Raw genomic sequence first — 26,099 nt, 5'->3', positions numbered from 1 at the left:
GAGATTGTCTGAGGGTTTGGCAGCTGGCTGAAGGGGGCTCGGGGCAGGCAGACACATAAGTCACACTGCCGCCACTCAGTAGCCTGGGGTCCGGCTGCACCCTCTTGCTCCAGGCACAACCAGGAAGAAAGCAGGGGGACCCTGTGTCATGCCCCCCAGGTTCACCTTCTGTCTATGAAGCTGAGGGCCATTTGTCCCTTAGATATCTGTGTCCTGGGCACTAGGCTGTCTTTCCTGATGGTGGTGGGCTCAGTGTCTGTGCCTGGGGTCAGCAGCAGCCTTCCTGGCCCGGCCGAGCACGTGCGCATCACGGAATTGGTAGCCAGGTACTGGGTGGAACTGGGTGAAGCATTATATGTGCATCATGTCATTTAATCCACAAGACAGCCCAACAGGGCGGGTGCAGTTCTCACCTACGATTTTGCTATTTTGTAGAAGATAAAAGGAAAGATCAAAGGGTTTAAGCAGTTTGCCCATGCTCCGAGCTGGCAGGTGGTAGGAGGTCCGGCAGACTCAAAGTCCATGGTTTTAGCAGCCACACGGACTCTCCTCCACTGGTTAGTACTCAAAATGCTCCTCAAAGTCTACTGCTGTGCCTCGGAAAAAATCCAGTCACAAAGAAAAGCACAACTAAAAGTTGTCCCAAATTCCATCGATCCGAGATGGCCCTCACCTGCATCCAGTGAGCAGGACTTCCGGCTCTTGTGTGTATTGTACAAACACACACATACAGAGTAGTAATAGCTTTAAAAAAAAAAAATGGATCTTAGTCTGCATGCAGTTTTTTAAAAATGTTTATTTATTTTGAAAGGAAGAGAACATGAGCATGGGAGGGGAAGAGAGAGAGAGAAGGAAAGAGAATCCCAAGCAGGGCTCCGGGCTGTCAGTGCAGAGCCTGATACGGGGCTCAGTCCCGTGAACTGTGAGATCAAGACCTGGGCTGCAACCAAGAGTCACACTTAAACCAGCTTAGCCCCCCTCGCCCCTGCGTGCAATTCAAAAATAAATCAAGTTTAATTTTCTTAAAATTAACTGAAGACAAATCCATTTGTATGTCTTTGAAATGAAATGGAAAGAAATTGCTAAACTTCAGAAACACATTTCTTCATCTTAAGTGATAATAGTTCCTAAAAGTTTCTCAAAGTTAATGGGGAAAAGAGAAAAACTTTTTAAACAGCTTTATTGAGATACAATTCGTATACCATACACTTCATTGATGTAAAGTGTGCAATTCAGTGGGTTTTTGTATACAACGCTGTGATTTTTTTTTAAATCATAGTCATTACATAACATAATATTTGCCCTTTTAAACATGTTAAGGGTATAATTCTGTGGCATTAGTACATTTATAGTATTGGGCAACCATCTCCTCTCCTATTTCTAAAACGTTCTCATTCCCCAAATAGAAATCCTATAACCAGTAAACAATGCCTCCCCAATTTCTTCTCTCCCTAGTCTCTGGTAGACTTTAATCAACTCTCTGAGAGAAAAACTTTTAATAGGTTGGAATCATTATTTTTTTTTTCATCAGTACTCTGTATTTTTAAAAGCAGTTTTAGGTTCACAGCAAAGCTGAAAGCTGAAAGGATTGAATTCCCATATACCTCCCTGCCACCCCCACGACAGCATCCCCCACCAGAGAGGCACATTTATCACGATTGGTAAACCTATATCAGGACATCATTATCACCCAAAGTCCATGGTTTTCATCATGTTGTACCTTCTCCGAGCTTTGACAAATGTATAATGATATGTATTAACCACAGTAGGATCATACAGAATAGTTCCACTGCCCTAAAAATCCCTGTGCTCTGACTATTCATCCCTCATTAATTTTTAAATCTATATAATGAACCAACTTTCATGCCATCTCCACCTCTGTTGCTCCACCTTCAATTTTTGTTTTATTGTTATTTGTGTACATTTTTGAGGTTTTTATATTCTATTCAATAACAATCACTGCCCAAATTTTAAAAATATTAATTCTGTATTCACCAGGATTCTTCCATTGATGAACTTATTTTGGTTGTTTGGAGTTCAGCATCAAGTAATATTTTAAGTCCTAATGGATGCCTAAGCCTCTAAATTTATGTCACAGAATGTCCATTAACTTTATATTCAAAGGACAGTTTTGTTGGGTATAAAATTCTGGTTCATAATTTCTTTCTCTCACAACTCTGTAGATATTGCTCCACTGTTTCCTGAAATTAGTTTGCTATGGAGAATGCTGATTCTCAGTTTACCTCTCTGCGCCCCCCCCCGCCCCCCGTTATATGGTTCTTTCTTTATCCTTTAAGATCAGGAACTTTTTAAAGATGCCTTGGTGTTAATTACACCATTGAGTTTTCCTGGCCACTGAATGGCAGTTAATTTGTAGACTCAAGGTTTTTGGTTTTTTGTTTTTGCTTTTTTCCAAGAGATTTTTCCATTCTATATTTGAATACTTTTCCTCATATTCTATTATTCTGTTTTCTTCACCAATTATGTATATGTTGGATTTTCTTTTGCCTCTCATATCTGTCATTTTTGTCTTATTAGTCTTCTCCATTTAACCTTGTGTGATTTCCTGCAACCCGCTCACCACAACTCTCTAGTTGTTTATGCTGTGCTTTGTCGTTTATTCATTGCTTATAATATGGTTTTTAAAAAATATGTAATGTATTTATTTTTCTTTCTCATTTTCCCCTGAGCTCTACTAACCCATCTTTCAGCTTTCATCTCTTTCTGTTTTCAAATAATTTCTTTTTAAAATTTCTGTGTCTCTTTTTTTCCACTCATCTGCCCCTACCAGTTCTTTTTATTTTTTATTAAAAAAATTTTTCAGTTAATATATTTATTTTGAGAGGGAATGGGAAGAAAGAGAGGGAGAGGGAGGCAGAGGGGGAGAGAGAGAATCCTACGCAGGGATGTGGGGGTTAAACTCCTGAAACATGAGATCATGACCTGAGCCAGACGGTTAACCAACTTAGCCACTCAGGTGCCTCTGCCCCTACCAGTTCTTAAGAGAGTATGTCTGTAATTTCTCTGGGTCTGTGAATTGATTTTTCTGAAGTCTTTCTGCGTTTCTCTGGATGATTCTTCATGATGTGTGTTCTTCTTCATTTGTCCCCCACCCTTAATGCCACAGGACCCACTTGAGTTCCTCTGTGATTATTATTCTTCAGCTGCCTTCCAAATAGCAGCATGTGAAAGTGTGGGAGTGGTCTGGAGCAGCCTGCAGATGCAGTATGGGCTTACTTACTCTCTGGAAGGCTCTCTTCCCAGAGCTGTTATTTGTACTCTGCCTGGGGATTCTGTCTCTCTCAGGTGTCAGGGTCCATGGTCATAATGGTTCTCAGCAAAGCTCTTTGCCTCACTGGCTATCCATGTTATGACCAGCCCGTCACTGCCCCCTCTTACCTCCCCAGACTCACTTCATTCCCAGCATCTGTTTTTCCTGGACAACAAGGTTCTGTCCTAGAAATGGCCCGCTTGTGTGGTTTCCCATCAGTCCCCACCCCAGTTCCATCCCACAATGTAAAATCACACCTCTGTGCATTCAGTCGTTCACAGCCGCACTAGACCCATCACCTCAGGTTGGAAATCACCCAGATGCCCATCAACAGTGGAATAGTTGAGTCAGTTATAATACATCCACCCAGTGAAATACTAGAGAGCGATGAGAATGAGCAGTGTACAACTACATGCAGCAGTTTGGGTGAATTCCATGAACATGATGCCGGCCAAAAGAACACATACAGTATGCTTCCGTGTGAAATCACTCAAAGACAGCTGGACATTGACAACTCATTGGCTTCAGTGTAATATAAAGTACAGAACAAGCAAATGGTGGGACAGTGGTTGTCCACAGTTGAGGAGCCATGACTAGAAGGAGACCCATGGGGGACTTCTGGGTTGTTAACTTCCTGTTTCTTGATCCTTGCTGGTCCTACAGTTGTGTTCAGTTTGTGAAAATATATCTGTACTTATGATCACATGCTTTTTTGTATATATGCAATTCTTCACATAAACAATTTTTCTTTTGGGGGCACCTGGGTGGCTCAGTCGGCTTAGCATCCAACTTTTGTTGTTGGCTCAGGTCTGATCTCATAGTGCATGAGACTGAGCCCCACGATGGGCTCTGTGCTGACAGTGCAGAGTCTCGTTGGGATCTTCTCTCTCCCTCTCTCTGCCCCTCCCCTGCTTGTGCTCTCTCTCTCTCTCTCTCAAACTTATAAAAAGTTTTTACTTCTGAAAAACTCTCCTCACCTGGGGTGGCATCCTCAATCCTGTTTCATCATTCCAGCAGAAGAATGTCCCCAGAAGGGATATTTACTTGGGGGTCCAAGGAGGAGGCATGTGTAAGCTGTCACCACATTCCTTTCTTCCAGTTTAGACTTCATGGTGTCTGTGGTTTGGGGGAGTAGTGATTTCCTTGTTTCATCAGCCGTGAGGACCCCCCTCTCTCTGCAGTTTGTGTTGTCTTCAAAGGAGGACAATAGAACAGAAATGCTCCAATCCACCATCTTCAACAGGAAGTCAGGATGGATTCCTGAACCTACTGGCAAGACTGTAGCTGTAAAGAAACAGGCCTGACTTTGTTTCTTAACTAACTAAAATGCTGACCCTTGACGAGACCCCTTTAGAGTGATCGCCTTGAAAGACAACACCCAAAGTGTCCAGTGCTCAGAGATCACCCATGGCCACATCCTGAGTTCCGCTCCTCTCTCTGGGAGCTTCCTGGGGGGAGGGGTGCAGAGCTCTGAAGGCTTCCCAGAGGGGACCCCAAGCGGACATGGGTGACCGCACTCCTGCCCCAGGGGCTACTTCAAAGGATAACTTTTGCTTGCCTGTGGAAATGCTGGTTGCAAGGTTCATGCTTTACGCTCACACCTTGTCTGAGGAGTGTGTCTCTTGTCCTTCAGAGGGAGAGCACTCCTAGAAGCACGTGATGGTCTCTTGTCACCCTGCTCCTGCCCCACTCTGGCGCTGAACTTCATGGACACTCGGCTGCAGGGCATGGCCCCATCTCAGCCTTGGGTGCTGCCCTCTCCTGTGGCCCGTGGCTGTGGGGTGGCCTCAGTGCATTCGTCCCAGCCCCACACCCAGGCTGTGGCGTGGCCATGCTGGGGACACACCAGTGGGAGGTCACTGCCAGGGCGTGGCACCCTGTGCCCTGGGGCCTTTGCTCAGCTTCTGCAGCATGTCCTCTTTGACCCTGCTCTGCTGAGGGGTCCCTCCGGTCCCAGGAAGCCCCGCTCCTCACTCTAAAGCTCCACCTCCCCTGAAGCCTTTCCCTAGTCCCCTCTGCGCTGACAAACACCACTGCTGGCCAGTCCACTTTTATCATTTGGTGACACTGGCAACTCTGGAAGGAGATGATGTTATCCCTCTTTGCCGTATGGAGACACCAAGGCTCACCAGGCACAGTCTCTCGTCCTGGGGGACCCAGGGTCAATCGAGGCTTGATCAGGTTTCGACCTTGGATCCCAGACTGGGGCTCCACCGGTGACATCCCAGATCTCATAGAGTTTGGTCATCTCTGTCTTGTTCTTAGGCCCAGTGCACTGAGCTCTAACTGTGTGGCCCTCCGTTCTTTCCTTCTGTCTGTCTGTGCTCCCGCCTCTGTAGCTCTGGTGATGGACGGGCGGAAACATGGTCTCTTGCCCAGTGGCAGATGGACCTGGATCCCGAGCAGTCACGTGACCTGCGGGGCAGGCGCCACTGGTCCGCCCCAGGCTTTGCCCCCAGCGTTGAGTGAACACTTGGTTTGACTTGGGTGCCGGCGAGCACGGGGAGGTCACATTCCATGGAGCCGATAAGAAAGATCGCCCAAGGTCAGATTGCTTAGACTCCCAGAGTTTCTCAAGAACGTTTAGGGATTGCATCTGACTTCTTTGTTATTGAGGTGATGAAATGGGAATTGCCCATTCATCAGTGACATTGCCATTGTCACTGTGGGTCGTTGCATTTATCCTGTGTTGCCGAAGAGTCCCTCGGGGGTCCCACAGGCATCAGTGTACATGCCACGGCGTCATGCAGGGCACGATGCTCGACAGTTAGCAGCCAGCTTCCTTTTCTGTGACAGGCTTCTAGTACCTTCCGAGCAAGGTGATCCTGGGCTTGAATGCAGACCACGTGGGAAAGCTTTGGAAGCACGGCCCTCACTGAACCTCATCCTCCTCCCTGTCTCCAGGCCTCATTGCATCCAGCTTCTCCCAGGCGTGTGGGTGTCTCTCCTTTGTGTCAGGACGTTCCCCGTATCCAGTGCCTGTCCTACCCTGTCGGCCAGCTGAAAGCTCTTCCAGGTGTCAGCTTGGGTGCCTTGCTACCTAGCTGATCCCAGTCTCTCCTGGCGGGAGGCTCAGCTTCTAGCCAGACTTGAGCAGAGATCCGTGCGCTTGGGGCAGGTGGGCCTCAGAGCTGAGCAGGGGCAGCCCACAGCCTCTGCCTTCTCCTCCTGGACGGTGTCAGCTTGGGCTCGACCCCGCGTGCCCTCTCGGCTACGGGCTGCACCCACCCACCTCGAAGGAAGGTTAGCACTGCTCATGCGTGTAGGCTCTGGAGAGTTCAACCCCTCCCCTCTGTGGGAAGTCCAGGGCTTTGGGTTGATCAGGGAGGAGACAGGACCTGGGGGGAAGGGGGGCAGCTTTACCAACAGCGCTGTAACAACAGGTGTTATCCTGTGGCATTTGGACACGTTGCCTGAGAAAGTCCCTCCCAGCATGAGACCTTTTAAAATGCAGTGACGTGTGCCCACCCCCTCCCAGAAGGGGACAGAGAGTCGGACAGTGCGCTCGCATGTCTAGTGACATCACTCAAGCATGATGGGAGCCTCCCCTGTTTGGGGTGTGTTATTGCCTCAGGCTTCGTCATATCCATGGCCAGCAAATGCGGGGAGCGGGTTCATGGGTTAGGTAAAGGAGATGACCTCTAATTAGCTAAAAAGGTGCTTATTTGGACTGTATTAAAGCAGTTGGATGGGTGAGAGCGTGTGCGTGGTGCTGGGGCTGACGGTCCCACCTGCTGTGCGGAAGTGTGTAACCTGGGGGTCATTTGAGGCTAATAATACAGGGACCGCCTCTGACTAATTTATGTAACACCCCCCCCCCCAGGTTTCTCCCTAGGTGGCTTGTTAAAGAATTTCTTTCAACCCTACTTGCTGATTGTCCCAAGACTTCTGGTACATTCTTCCCCCCATCTCATTACATAGCCAGTAACTCCTCAGTACCTGGGTGACGCTCAGGCCTCGGACAGATGGTGCCCCAGGGAGGCTGCCTGCCTGGCCAGACCCTCGCTCTTGTCATTTAGCCGGTGTCACCGTGAGTTTTCACTGACTGCTGTCCCCAGCATGGTCCCTCTGAAATGCTAGCCTGATTCTGCCACTGCCTTTCTCGGTAGCCTTCACTCACCTTCCAGTTAGCAGCGTGTATCTCTTTGGGGGTAACTGCACACATGTACAGTGAAGTCCCCCCCATCTAGGGGAAGGACGGTGAGGGGTAATTCCATTTTCCAGATGACTGGGTGTATGCCCCCTTCGAGCCTTGTTTGTTTGTTTTTACATTTGATTGCTCTCCGTGCACATCTCCATCAATTATATTCTTGATCGTCTTAAAGAGAAGCTTCTATGAGTACACTATTTTTTAAGTAGCCTCACTGAGATAGAATTCACGTGTGACACAGTGCACCCATTCATCTTGCTTGTCTCTTCTACCTCCAAGACCCAGCCCGGTGCCAGCAGCAGAATAGGTATCAACAAATAGTTGCCGAATTGAGCTGAAACCACACTTAAGATCACCTCTTTTGGATAAGTCCAGATCTCCTGCCAGAAAGCAGAGGTGCCCTCTGTGTCTGGTGACATGAACAGAACTGATGGCCCCAACACTGAAGGGTCTCAGACTGCTGATTAAAATTTTTTTGAACATTTATTCATTTTTTAAGAGACAGAGAAAGCTAGAGTGTGAGTAGGGGAGGGGCAGAGAGAGAGGGAGACACAGAGTCCGAAGCAGGCTCCAGGCTCTGAGCTCTTAGCACAGAGCCTGATGTGGGGCTCGAACCTATGGACCATGAGTGAGATCATGACCCAAGCCAAAGTCGGACGCTTAACTGATTGAGCCACCCAGGCACCCTGCAGACTGCTGATTTTCAAATTTCTCACTTATGTTTTTCACCCTTTTATTTGCCCTCCCTCCTTTCCTGTGGCTATCTGCCGTCACCGTCCCCACGCACAGGGCCGTGCTTGCTGGAGCAGCGTGTGAAATGCGAGCACAGTGCTCTGTACCCTCCCGCCACCTGGCCCTCACTAGTGGGATGACAATCTTTTATTTACCCCTTGGCCGATCAGAGCGTCTACAAGATTGCTTAGCAAACAAGGGAAAGGAAGGCTAGGGAGGTGAGGGAACTTGTTCAAGGTCACACCACAGGCTTGTGGCGGAGTAGAGACCAGGCCCTTCCTCTGTGCTGTCGGGTCCACCAGCCTTTCAGGAAGTGACTCTCCTGCTCTCTCTTTCTCTCTCAGGGGTCCTTGGTGAGTTTCGTCATGGTTGTCTGAGGAACCTCGCCTAGAAGTCCCAACACGTGGTTCCCCATCGACGGGAAGGCTTGGACTCCAAGATGATTATAAAGGAATATCGGATTCCTCTGCCCATGACCGTGGAGGAGTACCGCATCGCCCAGCTGTACATGATACAGGTGGGTCTTGGGGCCAGGGCAGGCCTCGCTGGACGCACAGATGGCTCGCAGCACCCTTGGGGGGGGCGTGGCGCCGTGATCTTCACAGGACACTGTCTGCTCAGTGGGCTCCTAGTAAACGTGTGACTTGCAGCGGAGTCCTGGCCTCCCAGCCGGATGCCAGGAACACAGCGGGGCGCGGCGGATGTTTGTGGCTTTGGCTCGTCCCACCGGTGCTGTATTCGCGGCGCTGATGGGACCAACACTCTCTGTATTTAATACCCTTCCTCTCAGTGGTTCAGACGTGACCTGTGTGTGTTGTCTGCTCGGGCCGCTTTTACAAATAGCACAGGCTGGGGGGCTTAAACAACAGACATTCATTTCTCACAGTTCTGAAGGCTGTTAAGCCCAAGGTCAAGGTGCTAACAGAGTTGACGTCTGGTAAGGGCCCTCCTGCTGGCTTCCAGATGGCCACCGTCTTTCTCACTGTGTTCTCGATGGTGGGCGAAGAGGTGAGGGAGCTCGCGGGGTCTCTTCTGTCAGGGCACTAATCCCGTTGCGGGGGGGCTCAATCCTCATGACCTCATCATCGCCCAAAGCCTGACCTAGTACCGTCTCGTTGGAGGTCAGGGGCTTCAATATGAATTTGGATGGGACACAGAAATTCAGTCCATAGCAACCCACTTGGCAGCCAGGAAGGTGTGAGGTCCAAAGAGGTAAGTGACCCGCTTGGGAGCCCCTCGCCGATTTTCCGGGTCTCAGCTCCACGGTTTCCTCACTACCCTAGGCTGCAAGATGGTGGCTTCCACTCTGTGGCGGATTTAGAGAGTCACAGATGAGTTTGCGGAGGACAGATTCCCGTGACAAGCCAGAGAATTCCATGCCCCACCTCTCCCACCCCCCCACCCGGACGTTGTTGGCCTCCCTCTGAGAGCCTGGCGAACCTGGAACACAGAACAGGGAGGCCCAGGGTCTGGTTGCTTGTGGCCTCGATGTGACCCAGCTCCTCCTCGCTAGAGTTCTGCTGCTCAGTGGAGGTCCCCTGCGCAGCCACCCTGCCAGCACCTTGCTCATCCTCAGCGCCCCGGCCCTTTGCCCTTTCCTCCCCCTTGGGAGTCTGATTATGAACCAGCTCTCACCTGGCTCTGCTCTTCTGGGCATCAGGATGCCTTGGTGCAGCCCGTGGATCTCGGTGTCACGTGTCACATGGTGTCACATGGGCCCCTCCGGCAGGGCTCCACCTCTGCCCCTGGCTTTGCTTGGTGGGTGCTCACCCCTAAGCCTGGGTCTGGGGAGTTAGTAGAAAGCTCCCTGCAGATCCCAGGCCGCCAGGCCCTTCTGAGAGGAGCTCTGTGAAGCTACCAGGGTTTGGCCAGGCACCCCCGGCACGGGGAGCTTGATGAGGAAGAGAATGGAAGGTGAACTGGCCTCTCTGGCGGGGGCTCTTGGCTCCATGCTGCTGCAGGAGTGCCACTCGACTCCCTCTTGAACCACTTAGCCCATAATTATTCCTAGAGATCAAGGAGAGAAGGGACTTAGCTCACTCGCCACCCCCCCCCCCAGCTCTGAGCTCTCTGGAGAGCGCTCAGCCTATTCAAGGACACTGTCCATTCTACGGCTCCTCGATTCCCATACAAGCCAGGGGAGCCCAGACCCTGGCAGGCAGACCCTCCGTGGGGCTTCCCTGTGCCTGCCAGCTGGAGGAGGGGGGCATCAGGATCCAGGGATCGACTTTCAGCTCCTAGGACCTCCCAAAGCTTTCTTGAGCACGTGATCACCTCTGACTGGGCTCCTTAGAAGCACCTGCCATCCTCACCCCCCCTTTATTGAGATGCTTATTCTTTTTTTAAAACATTTTTTAATGTTTATTTTTAAGAGAGAGAGAGAGAGAGACAGAGTGTGAGCAGGGGAGGGGCAGAGAGAGAGAGAGAAACACAGAATCTGAAGAAGGCTCCAGGCTCTGAGCTGTCAGCACAGAGCCAGACGCGGGACTCGAACTAATGAATAGTGAGATCATGACCTGAGCTGAAGTCGGACACTTAACTGGCTGAGCCACCCAGGCGCCCAGTATTCTGTTCTTTTTAAAACATCCTTATGCCTCCAGCTAATGGTACCTATCCCGTAGCCTCCCCCCTGAGACCTGCTCTGGGCACAGGGCCGCCTTTGTGCGTTCACTCGCCCGAGCCCTCCTAACACCTGTCTCAAGGCTGCCCTCCTCTGCCCCTGCTCTGACACGTGTCCTAACTGCCACTGGCCCCAGCGCCTCTGGGGGCTCCACCCACCATGGGGGCTGATGGACAAGCACATTGTCTCCATTATGTGACGGTTTCACAGGATCGAATGTGCGTCAAAGCTCACCGGCTGCATTTTTACATAGATACGGTTTGTTGTACATCGACTGATGTCTCGGTAAAGCTCTTAAAAACACTAAGTGGGGGCGCCTGGGTGGCTCAGTCGGTTAAGCCTCCGACTTCGGCTTGGGTCAGATCTCACGTTCGTGGGTTCGAGCCCCGCGTCGGGCTCTGTGCTGACAGCTAGCTCAGAGCCTGGAGCTGCTTCCGGTCCTGTGTCTCCTTCTCTCTCTGCCCCTCCCCCTCTCATGCTCTGTCTCTCTCTGTATCAAAAATAAATAAAACATTAAAAAAAATTAAAAAAAAAACCACTAAGTGAAGTGCATGGACTTTTCTGTGCCCAGCCTGGGCAGAGAAAAGTGTAAAAGCGCTTGCTCCTCCCCAGGAGTGCCTTCGGGGAGGTGGGTGCACTGAATACAGGCCAGGAAACGGGGAGATCTTCACTCGGCTTTAGGGCCACTGCCCCAAGAGTATGTCCCCTGGGAGCTGGGCCTTATGAGGCGGATGGATAAGCCTTCAAGGAAGGCAGCTGTGTTTTTGTGGAAAGAAGAGCAAGACTTTAGTTCATTTCCTCCAGACCCTGCTCACCAACTAGAGTGGCAGCTGGCAACGGGCCTGCCTTCTGAGCTAGCCGGCCTCCCTCATGGGGTCGTGAACAAGGTCATGAATAAGGCAGGATGAGCTCACATGTTGAGCTGCCTCATGATGTGCCTGACCTGTGTCCAAACAAAATACATGCTGTTCAAGGCAAAGGAGAAGGAGGAGGAGGAGGAGGAGAGGAGAAGAGGTGGGGAGGAGGAGGAAGAAGAAGAAAGGAAAAAAGTTGTGCTGTGTGGGAGAGAGCCTCCCATCATCCATGGACGTGCTCAGCCTGCTTACATCGGAGGGAGAAAGCCAGGTGGTTTGGCCAGGACCCTGGACAGCTCTGAGAGCTGCCGCTTTTGCCAGAGTCCTGGCATGTTCTTGCTCTTGAGTCCTTCACCCCTACCATTTATTCGTAGGGTCTGTGTTTCTTCTGCACCAGGTCCGTAGTGGCTCAGGCCCCTCAGGGATGGAGGGGTGTAGGGAGAAAAGTTCCCCCGCTCAGCCTGTGTGGGCAGGGGTCATGGGTGAGGCCTCACCCTGGGCACATGTAGCCCCCTGGGGAGCTGTGCTTGTCTCTACCACCCCAGCTCCGTCTCCCCAGGAGACTCCACAGTGCAGCAGGGACTGTTGGCAGGGGTTGGGGTGGTGACTTCTGGTGCAAACAGAGAAGGTCACACGATTTGAGAAGAGCTCACTCCTTAGTGGCCAGAGAGCCTCAGCTGTGCCCCCTCAGGCACCAGTGTCAGAGGGGAGCCAGTGGTTCAGGCCTTTGGGGTGTTAGCTTCAAAGTTGGAGGGGCTGCCCGGGTTCAGACAGCCCTGGTGATGGTTGAGACCAGAATCCATTTGTTCATTCAGCTAATGTTTTTAAGTTTATTTATTTTAAGAGAGAGAGAGAGAAACCAGAGGAGGGGCAAAGAGAGAAGAAGAGAGAGAATCCTAAGCAGGCTCCACACTGTCAGCATGGAGCCCGACACAGGGCTTGATCCCATGGACTGTGTGGTCGTGACCTGAGCCAAAGTCAAGAGTCCGGTGCTCAGCCCACCGAGCCACCCACGCGCCCTCATTCGGCTAACCTTTACCGTGCAGAGACAGCAAAGTGCTGTCCAGGGAACACAGGGCACTGCCAGTCTGGTCCTGGGGCTCTGTCCCTGCTAACAGGGGCCCTCGTGCCCTCGTGTGGCCCATGACATCCATCCCCCATGAGTGACCCTCACCGCTCACTCAGCTGGTCGGTCAGTGTCCCCAAAATTCATGTCCACCCAGAATGTTAGACTGTGACCTTATTTAAAGATATGCTAGAGTGGGCCTTAAATTGAAGGACTTGTTGTCCCCGTAATTATGAAGATGAGAGGACAGAGACACAGTGATGTGATGGGGGAGGCAGAGAGCCGAGTGATGCGGCGAGACTAGAACCCTGGGGTCTGGAGGAGACCAGGGGGGAGCCTCCCCTAGAGCCTCAGCAGGGAGCTGCTGCCGTGGACATGGTGGCCTTCCTGAGCCTGAGGACAGCTTGGGCCCAGGTCACCCACTGAGGCCAGATGGCACCTTCCCTGCCCCTGCTTCTTGTCCCTCCCAGTCTCTTCTCCACCCTCAGCTCCCCAGCAGGCTGGCCGTCCCACCTCAGCCTTTGGAGACCCCATGTGGCCCTGGCTCCTCTTGGCCTGTGTGTCACCTTCACATCGACTGCCATGAACCCCAGATGTGTTTGTTTCCCAGGGTGGCCACAAACTGGAGTGGGGGGAAGCTTAAAACAACAAAAATGTATTCTCTTGTTTCGGGGGCCAGAAGTCTGAAATCAGGGTGTCCACAGGGGCCTGCTCCCCCTGAACAATCCTGCCTGCTTCCTCCAGCCTCCAGTGGCCGCTGGCTTCTTTGGCTTGTGGCTACATTCCCTTAGTCTGTCTCCTAAGGATGTGGTCCTTGGATTTAGGACCCACCCTGATCCAGTGTGACCTCATCTTAACGAATTATGTCTGTGAAGACTCTATTTCCAAATAAAGCCACATTCTTTTTTTTCCTTTAAGTTTCTTTGAGAGAGAGAGAGAACCAGAGAGGGCTAAGCAGAGTGAGAGGGAGTGACAGATGATCCAAAGTGGGCTCTGTGCTGACAGCAATCAGTCCAATGCAGGGCTCGAATTCACAAACTGTGAGATCGTGGCCTGAACTGAAGTCAGACTCTTAACCGACTGAGCCCCCACCCAGGTGCCCCATAAAGCCACATGCTAAGGTTCTGGATAGATATGAATTTGGGGGGCCCTGTAACCTATTACACCAGGCCTTGGACAGATAGGTAACCTCGTCTCCCATTACAGTTTTTGAAATGGAGAGCAGAGAGAAGTGCTTTGTCCAGGATGAGAGGGAGCTGGTCACAGAGTTGGGACTAGAATCCATTTATTTGCTCAGTAAATACCGAATACTGCCTTGTGCCAAGGTGTTTTCCTGCTGTGGGCCGAGCAGGCCCCGGAGTCTAACGGCATCTGGAGCTCAAGTTGAACTCCGCCACTTGAAGCTGTGTACCTCATGCAAGTCACTCCATATCTCTCAGCCCTCACCGTCCCCTCTGCACACTGGGGACAGTGGCAGCACTGAACATTTCTCAGGGGGTTGTTGCAATAACTAAAGGGGAAAGTGCCCACGGCACAATTGTAACAAGTGAAGCCACCGTGAGGTGTGAGCTTGCAAAGTGTCTGGGAAATGGTCGCCGCTTTCACTGCAGAGTCTGGGCCACGTTCCACGGGCTCCTCTGAAGAGCAAGGGATGGCGTGTCCCTGCTGACCCCGTCTGTGCCCTATTTGTTTTCTGAAGGGGACTCAGCTGCTCTGGGCCATGGAGATATACCACATGAGGCTGTGCTCTTGGGAGCACTGTATGTGTGTGCGCACGGGTATGTATACTTAGGAGTGTGTGTGCACACATGCACACTTGCGTGCACCTGCTGTTCAGGAAGCTGACCGAAGACGGCCTCGGTGATGCCGTCATGTCACCATGGAAACAGATGCTGGGCTTGAAGTCACCAGGACCTGGACCATGGATGAGGCTCTCTGCATAAGCAGAAACCTGAGCTTTTGGACACTGGGAAGAGCGTGTGGGGCTGAAAGACACTTAGAAGTGACCGGGGTCATCTCCCTCGGGCGGCGCCACTGAGGCCCCTTCCCCCTTCCCGGGTTTGATCTCCTTGAAATCTTCGTACAGACGCAGGACTGGTTTCTGTCTGTCTGTTTTGTTTTGTACCTGCGTTATTGAGATGTGAGCCCCACACCACACAGTTCATACATTTGAAGCGTACAGTTTGGGGGTTTTTAGCATATTCACAAGGTCATCAAGCCATCCCCATTTTAGAGCATTGTCATCGCACCAAAGAAGAAGTCACTCTCCAGTCCCCCACCCCCATCCTTAGGCAACCAGCAACCTGCTTTCCGTCTGTATGGGTTTGCCTGATCCGGACATTTCCTATCAGTGGGATCGTACACTACGTGGACTTTTGTGTCGGGCTTCTTATGCATTGTTCTCAAGGATCATCCACGTTGTAACAGGTGTCAGCCCTCCGTCCCTTTTTATGGCCGACTCTTTCTCCATTGTGCGGGTATTAGCAGTCTATTTATTTTTCAGATCATGGACATTGGATTGTTTCCACCTTTGGGCTCTTGTGAATAATGCTGCGGTGAACGTTCGTGCACAGGGTTCTGTGTGGACATGCTCTCCTTTTCCTGGGTGTTTCCCTAGCAGCGCAGTCCTGGGTCATCTGGCAGCTCTATGTTGAGCTTTTGAAGAACCGCCAGACCGTTTTCCGTGGCCGCTGTCCACGTTACGCTCCCACCAGCAGTGCACGAGGGTTCCAATCTCTCCACGTGCTCCCAGCACTTGTCATTGTCTTTTTAGCCACCTCGTGGGTCTGAAGTGGTAACTTGTAGTTCTGATCTGCCCCTCCCTAATGACCAGTGATGTTGAGCATCTTTTCACCTGCTTGGTGACCATTTATGTACTTCTTTGGAGAAAGGTCTATTCAAGTCCTTTACCCATTTTTGAATTGGGTAGTTTCTTTGTTGTTGGGTTGTAGTAGTTCTTTATATATTTTAGTACAAGTCCTTTATCGGATCCATTATTTATAAGAACTTTCTCTGTAGGTTGTCTTTTCATTCTCTTTGTCTATCCTTTGATGCATAAAAGTTTAAAAATTTACACAAAGTCCAATTTATCGATTTTTTTCTTTGGTTGCTTGTACTTTGGGTACCGTATTTAAAAAACCATTGTCAAATCCAAGGTCATGAAGATTACTCCTATGTTTTTGTCTAAAGTTGTGTAGTTTTAAGCTGTTATATTCAGGATTTTGATCCACTTTGAGTTAATCTTTATATATGATGTGGGTCCAACTTCACTGTTTCACATGTGGATATCCAATTGTCCCAGCAGTCTCCTCAGATATGTCCAAAAGACCTCTTTCCTTCATTGAATGACCTCAGCACTTTGGTTGAAAATCAATACATATAGTATATGGATATATGATTTACTTGTAGGCTCTCGACCCTATTCTTTAGATCTAGCCTATGCCAGCACTACATTGTTTTGATTACTATAGTTTTATAGCAAGACTTTTTGAAATTTTTTCAGTGTTTATTTTTGAGAGAGACAGAGTGTGAGTGGGGGAGGGGCAGAGAGAGAAGGAGACATAGGTTCCGAAGCAGGCTTCAGGCTCTGAGCTGTCAGCACAGAGACAGATGTGGGACTCAAACCCATAAACCATGAGATCATGACCTGTCCTAATTGACGCTTAACCTGCTGAGCCACCCAGGCAACCCCTATAGCAAGATTTTTTGTAGCAGGGCACCTGGATTGCTCTGTCCATTAAGTGTTCAATTCTTGATTTCGGCTCAGGTCACAAATCGTGAGATCGAGTCCTGTGTCCTGTGTCAGGCTCTGCACTGACAATGCAGAGCCTGCTTTGGATTCTCACTCTCCTTCTCTCTCTGCACCTCCCCTACTTGTGTGCTCTCTCTCTCTCTCTCTCTCTCTCTCTCTCTCAAATAAATAAGCTTAAAAAAAGATTTTATGTAGGAAAATGTAAATGTTCCAAGTTTGCTTTGTTTTCAAGATTGTTTTGGCTATTTGAGATCCTTCCCTGATCCTTCCTGATTTTAGGATCAGTTTCCCATGTCTACCAGAAAGGCCACTGGGGATTTTGACAGAGATTGCACTGGATCTGTAGAATGCTTTGGGGAATATTGACATGTTAACAATATTAAGTCTTTCAATGCATGAACACAGATGTCTTTCCATTTATTTAGATGTTTTCTTTCTTTTAGCAGTATTTTATAGTTTCAGCATCTAAGTGCTTCACACCCTTCATTACATTTATCCAAGGTATTTTATTCTTTTGTATGTTCTTGTCAATGGAAATTATTTCTCAATTTCCTTTTCACATTGGTTATTTTTGTGTGTTGATTTTGTATCCTGCAACTTTTCTGAATTCATTTACTTTGTCTAACAGGTTTGTGGGCTCGGGCAGGGTCGAGGGTGGAATTCTTCAGGGTTTTCCATATATAAGATTATGTCCTTGGCAGATTGAGGTGGTTTTATTTCTTCCTTTCCAGTTTGAGTGGCTCTGATAATTATTTTTCTTTTTTTAATTTTTTTAAATGTTTATTTATTTTTGAGAGAAACAGTGTGAGTGGAGGAAGGGCAGGGAGAGAGGGAGACACAGAATCTGAAGCAGGCTCCAGGCTCCGAGCTGTCAGCACAGAGCTCGACGTGGGACTTGAACTCACAAACCATGAGATCATGACCTGAGCCAAAGTCGGACACTTAACCAACTGAGCTACCCAGGCACCCCCATTTCTTTTTCTCGATTAATGTCTTGGGCTAGAACCTCCAGTACAAGGTTGAACTGAAGCAAGAGAGCGGGCATCCTCAACTCGTTCCTGATCTTGGGCACACTTTTAGTCCTGGGACTGATGGGAGTCAGGAGGGGGGTTTTGCACATGCAGTGCTAGAGCTCAGCGGGAGGCCATGGCCTGTTCAGTGTCCTTTAGGAGTGCAGGGGCCTGTGGAGTCTGGGCCTGGATCTGGGGGTCCTGAAGCGACACAGAAGAAGCCAGCTCAGTTGGCCAAAGCCCCTCCTCCTCTCGGCACCCCTGGGCCTGGTCTCCTGAGCTCCCCCTTCTGGCCCCAACACATGGCGTGTGCTTTTGTCCCTGCAGAAGAAGAGCCGCAACGAGACGTATGGCGAAGGTAGCGGAGTGGAGATCCTGGAGAACCGGCCCTACACGGACGGCCCCGGCGGCTCTGGGCAGTACACGCACAAGGTGTACCACGTGGGCATGCACATCCCCAGCTGGTTCCGCTCCATCCTGCCCAAAGCGGCCCTGAGGGTGGTGGAGGAGTCCTGGAACGCCTACCCCTACACCCGGACCCGGTGAGCCCTTCCCACCGCCCTGTGCCACCCTCCGGTGGGGAAGGAACCCTGCGGGTGGCCCTCTAGGCAGGCTCACCCTCCCTCCAAGGGGCCCAGCCTCTATTCCAGGAGTATCCATCCTCAGAGAAGAGGTAGGAGAGGGGAGGGTGTACCCCGTGGTACCGCTGCACCTGCCAAGGAAGACCGGGAAAGCAGGGGTCAGGCGAGGGCCACCTGGGATCCCTTTGCCATCCGGGAAGGCCCAGGGAATACAAGCTCACGTTAGCGATCATCTGAGAATGCGGGGCCACTAACCAGCCAGCTAGGAAGAAACATGGACTGAGGGTAGACCAGCTGGCCCAGATTCCCTCCAACCTTCAGCACCCGTGACAGTGCTTTATTATTTTCTACTTTGAACAGGGCTCCCTTTGGATTCCCCAAGAAGGGAGGTTCTTCACTTTGTGCCCCCACCCCCACCCACCCAGTGTAGCTGAGCAGAACAGATAGGGAGCTGCTCCCAGCTGGCCACAGCAAGTGGGGTCCCCACAAGTCTCTTGGGGCTTTATTCTACCCGCTAGGTGAGGACCTGGGGCTTGTCAGACCATCCGCCAAGGTTGTTCGCTTCCCAGAAGCACTTGCCTCCCCTGAGCTCATGTCCAGCCAAGAGAGAGGGGTGTTGCCTTCTTGGCAGACCTGGTGGCCTGGGGGTGGGGGTTGGGCAGGTGGCGTATCACAGAGTGCTGATCTAGACGCCACCTACTGGATTCATGCCACTGCTGGGGCGTGTCTGTGTGTCTGTGTCCACCCATGCCTTACACACATGCACAATGGCCACAGGACTTCTGGAAGCTTCCTCCAATGTCTCCCTTTCCCCCCAAACACATTCCCCACCCCCATCCTGGCCTCGGCCCAGACAAGGAGAGGTCCAGGAGGTGGATAGGACAGGCGAGTCTCAACCACCACCCCCGCCCTTTCTCCCTGTGCTGCCCAGTGAGGTCCCGCAGGCCCCGACTCAGCCACCTTACACCCACCCCTGCAGACACCAACCCGATGTATGCTTTCCTCCCCACAGGTTCACGTGCCCCTTTGTGGAGAAATTCTCCATCGACATCGAAACCTTTTATAAAACCGATGCTGGAGAAAACCCTAATGTGTTCAGCCTGTCTCCTGTGGAGAAGAGCCAGCTGACAATCGGTAACCCCCAGCACGGCGCTCCCAGCCTGGGCAGGGCAGGCCCCCTGTGGGGCCACGCTCTGGGTCCCTGCCTGCATGTCCCCCCGCTCCGCCCCTGTCTCCAGGCTTGCAGGCTCCTGTCCTGGGCAGGGAGGTCAGAGTCCCAGCGAGCATGAGGACATGGGATGGCAAGACCAGGCTCCTTGGCCCCATTTTCCTGATGTGCACATCGAAGCTCAGTGTCTTTCCCGCTCAGGCCCCTTCCTTCCATCCCTTCTACGTGTCCCCCGCCCCAGGAGTGCACAGGTGTGCTCAGGGGGCCATCTCAGGCTGGTGGCCGTGCATGTGTGCTGCCTATGGGGCGGTGGCACACAGTGGGGCCTCTGTCCCCTTGACAGTGGGTGACCCCCGTTCTGCTGCCCTCCAGCTGACTGCACATGAGGAAACTGACCGATTTGTTAGATAAAGAGAGGCTGGAAGTCAGGATCTGCATGGAAATTTTTCAATCCTTAAACTTACTAAACTGGCCAAATAAACCACATCTGTCATCCACTTGCAGCTCAGCAGCCACTGGTCTGCAACTGGTGGGTCCCGGGGCCTGTGGGGTGAGCCGAGGTTAGAGAGCCGGGTCCCGGGGCCTGTGGGGTGGGCCCCCACCAGGCAGGTGCAGGGCCGGCATCAGACAGGTGGCTGCCAGCACCCTAGAGTCGTGCTCTCAGGCAGCCTCTGATGGGCAGAAAGGGCTTCTCCCTGGGGCCCCTCCCCCAGCTCCCTCCCCCTGCTGGAGAGTTCAGGCCCCGTGGGGCTTTGGGAGCTATGTCAGTCTGCCTGGGCTGCCACAGTAGGTTGGGGGGCTAAACATAGAAGTTTAATGTCCCAGTAAAGTCTGAGGTCAGAGTGTGAGCCGGCTTGTCTCCTTCTGGGGTCACTGAGGGAGAGTCTGTCCATGCCCTTCCCCTAGCTGCTGGTGGCTGCTGACAGTTTCTGGCATTCCTTGGCGTATAAACACGTCACCCCAATCTCTCCCTCATCCTCACATGGCACTGCCCCTGTGTGCATCTCTATGTCCAAATTTCCCCTTTTTAGGAGCACATTAGCCATAGTGGAGTAGAGCCTACCCTAATGACCTCATTTTAATTTGATTACTTCTTTAAAGGCCTTATCTCCAAATAAGGTCACATTCTGAGGAACTGGGGGGTCGGGACTCCAACATATGAATTTGGGGGGAACACAGTCTACTCACAACAGGAGGGATGGACCCATCATGATACAGACCTTCCACCAGGCCAGGTCCAGCCAGCCCCAGACAAGGCCTGAGCTCCACGGGCTCCCTCCGGAGGCCACCTGCCATGGCTCCTAAGTCTCTGTGATATGACTCAGCCATGTCCCAGCCTACCCTTGGTGGCCTTTCCCTGCCTACGCAGGCGGTGCATGTGGTCCACTCCAGGAAGGGTGCCTGTCCCTCCCAGAAAGCCCCTGCACTTGGGGGCTCGTGACGCCTTGCTGATTTCCATGAGTCCCACATCTGGGTCTGCAAACCCCGGCGTGGATTCAGTGCAGGCCGGCAACCGGGGAGACGAGAGTCAGAGCCTGGCCAGGGCAGAGCCCGCCAGGTGCCATCATCCCCATGTATCCAAAACAGGGGCTCTCCGGGCCACAAACTCTGTTCTGGGATTTACGCACCCCAAGTGTATACCCAGTCCTGTGTAACACGTGTGCCTTGGGAGCCAGCCCAGCAGGGAGAGGAGACTTGTGATGAGAGGTAGTATGGCCCAGGCCCTGCCCCGAGTTGCTGCTACTCCTCTTGGCCCCGTCCCCACCCCCAGCCAGGTCCCAGCAGCCCCCAGTCCTGTTTCCCCCGCACCCAGCCCTATGGTGTCCACTGTCCACTCTCAGGACCAACACCTCCTGCCAGTCTCCTCCCTTCTGATCTAAGAGGGGATCCTAGCAGGCCGGCCTGCCTTAAAGCCACTACGTGTATATGTAAGTAGAATATAGCGCCATTTCCCCCCAGGCTACCTGCCGTCTGGGTGCCCGGCCTGGTGAGAGAAGGTCGCATCCCCATCCCCTCCCCCAACACAGACACTCTGGTGGCCCCCCAGACTCTCCCCACCCTTTGCTACTGGAACCTTCTTGGCTTCACTGCTCTGCTCCTGTAGCTGAAATGCCACCTTTTCAGGGAATCTCTTCCCGGCCCTCCCTTCTGTCCCCCACGCCCACCCTATCCCACATCCCCCGTGGACACTCATCTCTCCCTGCCTCCTCCGCTCATCATCTTATGTATCTGCTTAGGCAAGTGGTAGACCCATGGGAGGACCCAGGCTGGAGGCCCGGAGAGCCCGGGACTAGAGTGGCCCGGAGCAGCACCCCCAATCCCAAGTCCGGCCCTATGGCACATGAGGCCCAGGGGCCTGTGAGGATTCGGAGGGTGGGGGGCAGAGACACAGGGGAGAGGACTGAACAGGGAGGGGCGGGCCGGAGGCTGGGCGGAAGTGGCCACCGGCAGGCTCTCCCCCACAGACGTCATCGACATTGTCAAGGACCCCGTGCCCCCCAGCGAGTACAAGACAGAAGAGGACCCCAAGCTGTTCCACTCGATCAAGACGCAGCGGGGGCCCCTGTCGGACAACTGGATCGAAGAGTACAAGCAGCAGGTCTGCCCCATAATGTGCGCCTACAAGCTCTGCAAGGTGGAGTTCCGCTACTGGGGCATGCAGTCCAAGATCGAGAGGTTCATCCACGACACGGGTGAGCTCGCGGCGCCCGCCGGCTCCCGCCGCGCCGGCTGTGGCCCTGCGCTTCCCTCCTGCTCCCAGGAGCCGCCCGGGGCCCCGCGCAGCTTCCCTCCCGCTTTCTCTGGGCCACTTGCCGAGCACCTGTAGGTGACAAGAGGCGGATGTTGGTTGTCCACTTAGGAAGCCCCGCGCCCTGCCCCCAGACACTCTTGACTGGGCTGTGTTTGTAGCATATAGTGGCGCCCCCTGAGGGGGAACAGCCTCCCTGCTGCTTACCTGCCCCTCTGACCCCAGGCCCCAGCTCTGCCACCCCATGGGCTGGACACCGTGGTGCCCTCACACCGTGGAGCCTGGCCTGGAGCCGGTGCTCGGGGGAACAGGTGCACCAGCAGGACCAACCTGGGGCACCTGCCCCAAGCTAGGGCTGACCCAGGCTCCTCCCTCCCCTAGCACCCCAGCCCCCTACCTGCCCCGCCCCCCACACCCAGGTCATGGCATGAGATCAGTGCCAAGGGCCCGGCGCAGCCCAAACTCATGATCCAGGAGTAGCACCTGCCTAGACGTCTCTTGACTCCAAGAGCCAGGGTTTGGGTTCACCTGTGAATAAGCCACACTGTTGACAGTGTGCTTCACATGTGCCATATCAGCTTGCAGTGACCTGTGAGCAGGGCCATGTCACCCGTCCATGGTAGAGAAGGAAGCAGAGACCTCCCGTCCTAGCTCCCCTGGATCCGAACGGATACGCTCAGAGCAGTGGGGCAGTGGCTTCTCTCAGATTGCCTGTTCGGTGTGGGACCCAAGGGCGGACAGAGACAGTCCTGGCTGAAGGAGGGCAGAGGGTGAAGGGATCTAGGAAGGATTCCTGGGGAGGCAGAGTGGCCTGAGCCAGGAGGAAGGGTCACCAGAGGGCAGCCTGAGGACGTGGCATGGGTTGACCACATGGAAAGCTGCCCCACTTCCCCTCGGAGAGCAGAAGATGCACGCCTTGAGACCCTGTGACGTCCCTCCCAGGTTTCCTCCCTGGAGAAACTCTTGTACACATTCTAGAATGTTCAGAGCAGCAGATTTATAAAAGCCAAGTGGACAAGGACAGTGAGCCAAAGGCCCAATGGCCAAAGAACGAATAAATAAAATGTGGCATTTCAAACAAATAAACACCACGCGGCGACAAACCTGAAACTCACCCAAAGCAGCAGGGAAATCCGTGCAGCCTAACATGTAAACATGTCAACAACATGCAAACCAACCCAATGTATAGCGTAGAAAAACACACCTGTGTGCCCCAACCAGAAAGAAAAGCAAATGATAAACCCAGAATTGAGGCTGGACTGGGCGGGGGGACAGGTGCCCAGGAGGCCCGTCCCACGGCTCCCTGTTACCGGTCGTGCCTGCTTCCTCCCCGGGAGGCATGGATGCGGATGCCTTGTGTCTTCTTAATGTTTTCTTAACGAGCATTACCGAGGCCTAATTTTACACACCATACACTTCACCCCTTGCAAGAGGACAGTTCTATAAGTGGCAGTATATCCACACTGTTCTAGAACATTCCATCACCTCAGACTTTCGTTCCTTTTCACAGTCACCCCCACTCCCACCCCCAGCCCTAGGCAACCCCCATCTGCCTTCTGTCCCTAAAGTCCTTTTATTATCCTTTCTACCTTGAAAGTTTCCTTACTTCTGTTGTTATTTTACATGCATGACATATATTCTTCTATATCTTGTGTCTTATTTTATGTGTATATATGTTCTACTTATTTAAAAAAAAAAAAAAAGGACCAACCCACTTTGAACTGGAACTTGATTTCCAGGTGGAAATTTGGCAGGAAAAGTGCACTAGATACCAAGTGAAACAAGACTGGCAGAGCCCCCCCATCTCCCCATGGGACAGGAATCCACCCCGAAGTTCAGTGTGGCTTCTGAGCAGGCACATTCCCCTAGGAGGCTCTCTGCTCTAGTTATAGAATCACCATGAGCTTGTGAGGCCATTCATGAGCCACACCCCTCATTTGCAGATGGGGAAACTGAGGCGTGGGGTAGGGAGGGCAGCGATCAACCAGCAGCCACACAGTGGGGATAACCCCCCAGCCCTGAGCCCAGCCCCGAGGGCTGACAGTGCCTGTGTCTCCTGTCTCTCCCCTCCCCCCGCCACCACCCGGGGGCCAGGCCTGCGGAAGGTGATGGTCAGGGCCCACCGGCAGGCCTGGTGCTGGCAGGACGAATGGTACGGGCTCAGCATGGAGAACATTCGTGAGCTGGAGAAGGAGGCGCAGCTCATGCTGTCCCGCAAGATGGCCCAGTTCAGCGAGGATGACGAGGAGGCTGTGAAGCTGGCCAAGGATGAGGCCGTCCAGGCCCAGGTTGCCGGGGAGCCCGCCCAGGCCAGCAGCAGCAGCGGAGAACCCCTGGCGGGCCGGGGCCTCAAAAAGCAGTGGTCCACATCCTCCAAGTCTTCGAGGTCCTCCAAGCGGGGAGGTGAGCCCCCCGGGCGGCTCGTAGCTCCGCCTTTTACCGCATCCCCTGCAGGCAGCCCCTTGCCACTGCCAGATAATTCTGACTCCACACAGGGAGACCTTGTGGGCCACCCCTGGGGGCGGGGTCAGAACCGTTCTGCTGGTAATCCCCGAACCCTGGTTCAAGGTGAGCCCAGGGTGGTCCCCCCCACACACACACAAAGCAGGTGACCCCAGACTCACCCACAAGGGCCAGGTGAGACAGGTGGGCCATGCAGGAACCCAGCTCCCAGCCTCTCCTGGGGCCCAGACGGCTGCGGCTCTGAGAAGCCAGGCTTCCCAGGAGGAGGGAGGAGGGGGGCTGGGTGGGTGCCGTAGCCAGGAGGGGTCTCTGCCCCTCTGGTGAGAGCCAGGCTGAAGGAGCCTGAAAGCCTTTAATGCTGAGAGAGGCCTTTCTTGGGAGAACTTCTGCAAAAGCACTGTGGCTGTTTGGGGAAACCAGGATGACCCCGTGTGGAGCTAGGAGTCCCCTCTTCAGACCCAGCCTCCCCACACGAGGCTCGTCCGTCTGGGTGCTGAGGGCGTCTGTGGACATGTATACGTCGATGCCTTTTATGTCACCCACTTGCCCACAGCACCCCACAGCCCTGTCTGTCTGTGGTGCGGCACTCACAGGCTCGCTCCCGGGCAGACCCAGGCTTTGCAACTGCACGTCTGGCCTCATACCCGCCACCTCCCTCTTCCTTATCCTCCCTGGGACACACCTGTCTGGTGCCAGGTGGGCCGGGAGGGACCGTCCTGAAAGGAGCTTCCACCCAGATGAGCCATGTCACTCCGCCCCTCGATCCTCCCTCATTCTCTTCCCAGCCCCCCAGGCCCCGCTCCCACTCCGTCACCTCCGCCTGGCTTCCGTCTGCTGGCCTAGCCCCGCTGGCGGTGGGTCAGCCTGCGTTTTGCCTTCCAGCCAGCCCTTCCCGCCACAGCATCTCGGAGTGGAGGATGCAGAGCATCGCCCGGGACTCTGACGAAGGCTCAGAAGATGAGTACTTCGACGCCCACGGTAGGCGGCCCCGCCCTGGATGGACGGGAGGGTCTGGACGAGGTTGGGGCACGAGGCGTGGACTGAGGCAGCAGGGGGGCAGAGGATGAGACGAGGTCACCGGGGGTCTGGGGGCTCACCCTGGCCACGTGCTGGGATGTCTGCACTGGGCCTGGCAGGGAGGGACTGTTCTCTCGAGCACCGCCCCCACCTCAACCGCACCCCTCAAAATGGATTTACTGTCAGATGGAGGCTTTTTTCCATATGTGATTTTATTTCCACAAGCAGCTTTACCAAAGCATGACATCTTACAGTTTTCTAAATTTTCAAAATGACCTTGTTTTTTGCCTTGGTTAAATGCAAGTGCACTGAATGTAGAAACTTGAGAAAATGCAAACAAGCCGGAAATATGTGGGGTGCCCATTTTCCCACTAATCCCCAAATCAGCACAGCGAGCACACAGCCTGACAAATCACCCACCTGTGCTGGGAGGTGTGGGCACAGTCAGCCCTCGAACAACACGGGTTTGGACCCTACAGGTCCACCTACACATGCTTTTTCTCCCCTAAGAAATACGGTGCCCTAAGTGTATTTCTCTGCCTTATGAGTTTCTCACTAACATTGGTTTTGTTTTCCCTAGCCTAGTTTATTGTAAGAATATGGTATATGATACATACGACATACAAAATGTGTGTCAACTGACTGTTTATGTCACTAGTCAGGCCTC

At 52.9% G+C, this 26,099-nt stretch overlaps 1 protein-coding gene across 7 annotated transcripts in view; it reads left to right on the top strand.

The window, feature by feature from the left end:
• The window catches only part of PITPNM2 (phosphatidylinositol transfer protein membrane associated 2), a 137,801-nt gene that overhangs the window by 94,622 nt on the left and 17,080 nt on the right, over positions 1-26,099 (top strand). For all 7 annotated transcript variants that reach the window (XM_029921834.1, XM_029921837.1, XM_029921832.1 and 4 more), the window contains 6 exons: positions 8,498-8,670; positions 17,782-17,996; positions 19,048-19,169; positions 21,669-21,896; positions 24,047-24,355; positions 25,298-25,393. In XM_029921834.1, the coding sequence (XP_029777694.1) occupies positions 8,593-8,670; positions 17,782-17,996; positions 19,048-19,169; positions 21,669-21,896; positions 24,047-24,355; positions 25,298-25,393 (1,048 nt within the window). In that variant the 5' untranslated portion in view covers positions 8,498-8,592. The remainder of the gene's footprint in view (positions 1-8,497; positions 8,671-17,781; positions 17,997-19,047; positions 19,170-21,668; positions 21,897-24,046; positions 24,356-25,297; positions 25,394-26,099) is intronic.

Source organism: Suricata suricatta, chromosome 14 (genome assembly GCF_006229205.1).
Source record: "Suricata suricatta isolate VVHF042 chromosome 14, meerkat_22Aug2017_6uvM2_HiC, whole genome shotgun sequence".
In the NCBI taxonomy this organism is placed as follows: domain Eukaryota; kingdom Metazoa; phylum Chordata; class Mammalia; order Carnivora; family Herpestidae; genus Suricata; species Suricata suricatta.
Note: the sequence above shows the minus strand (reverse complement) of the source record. Positions and strands in the feature narration are given on the sequence as shown.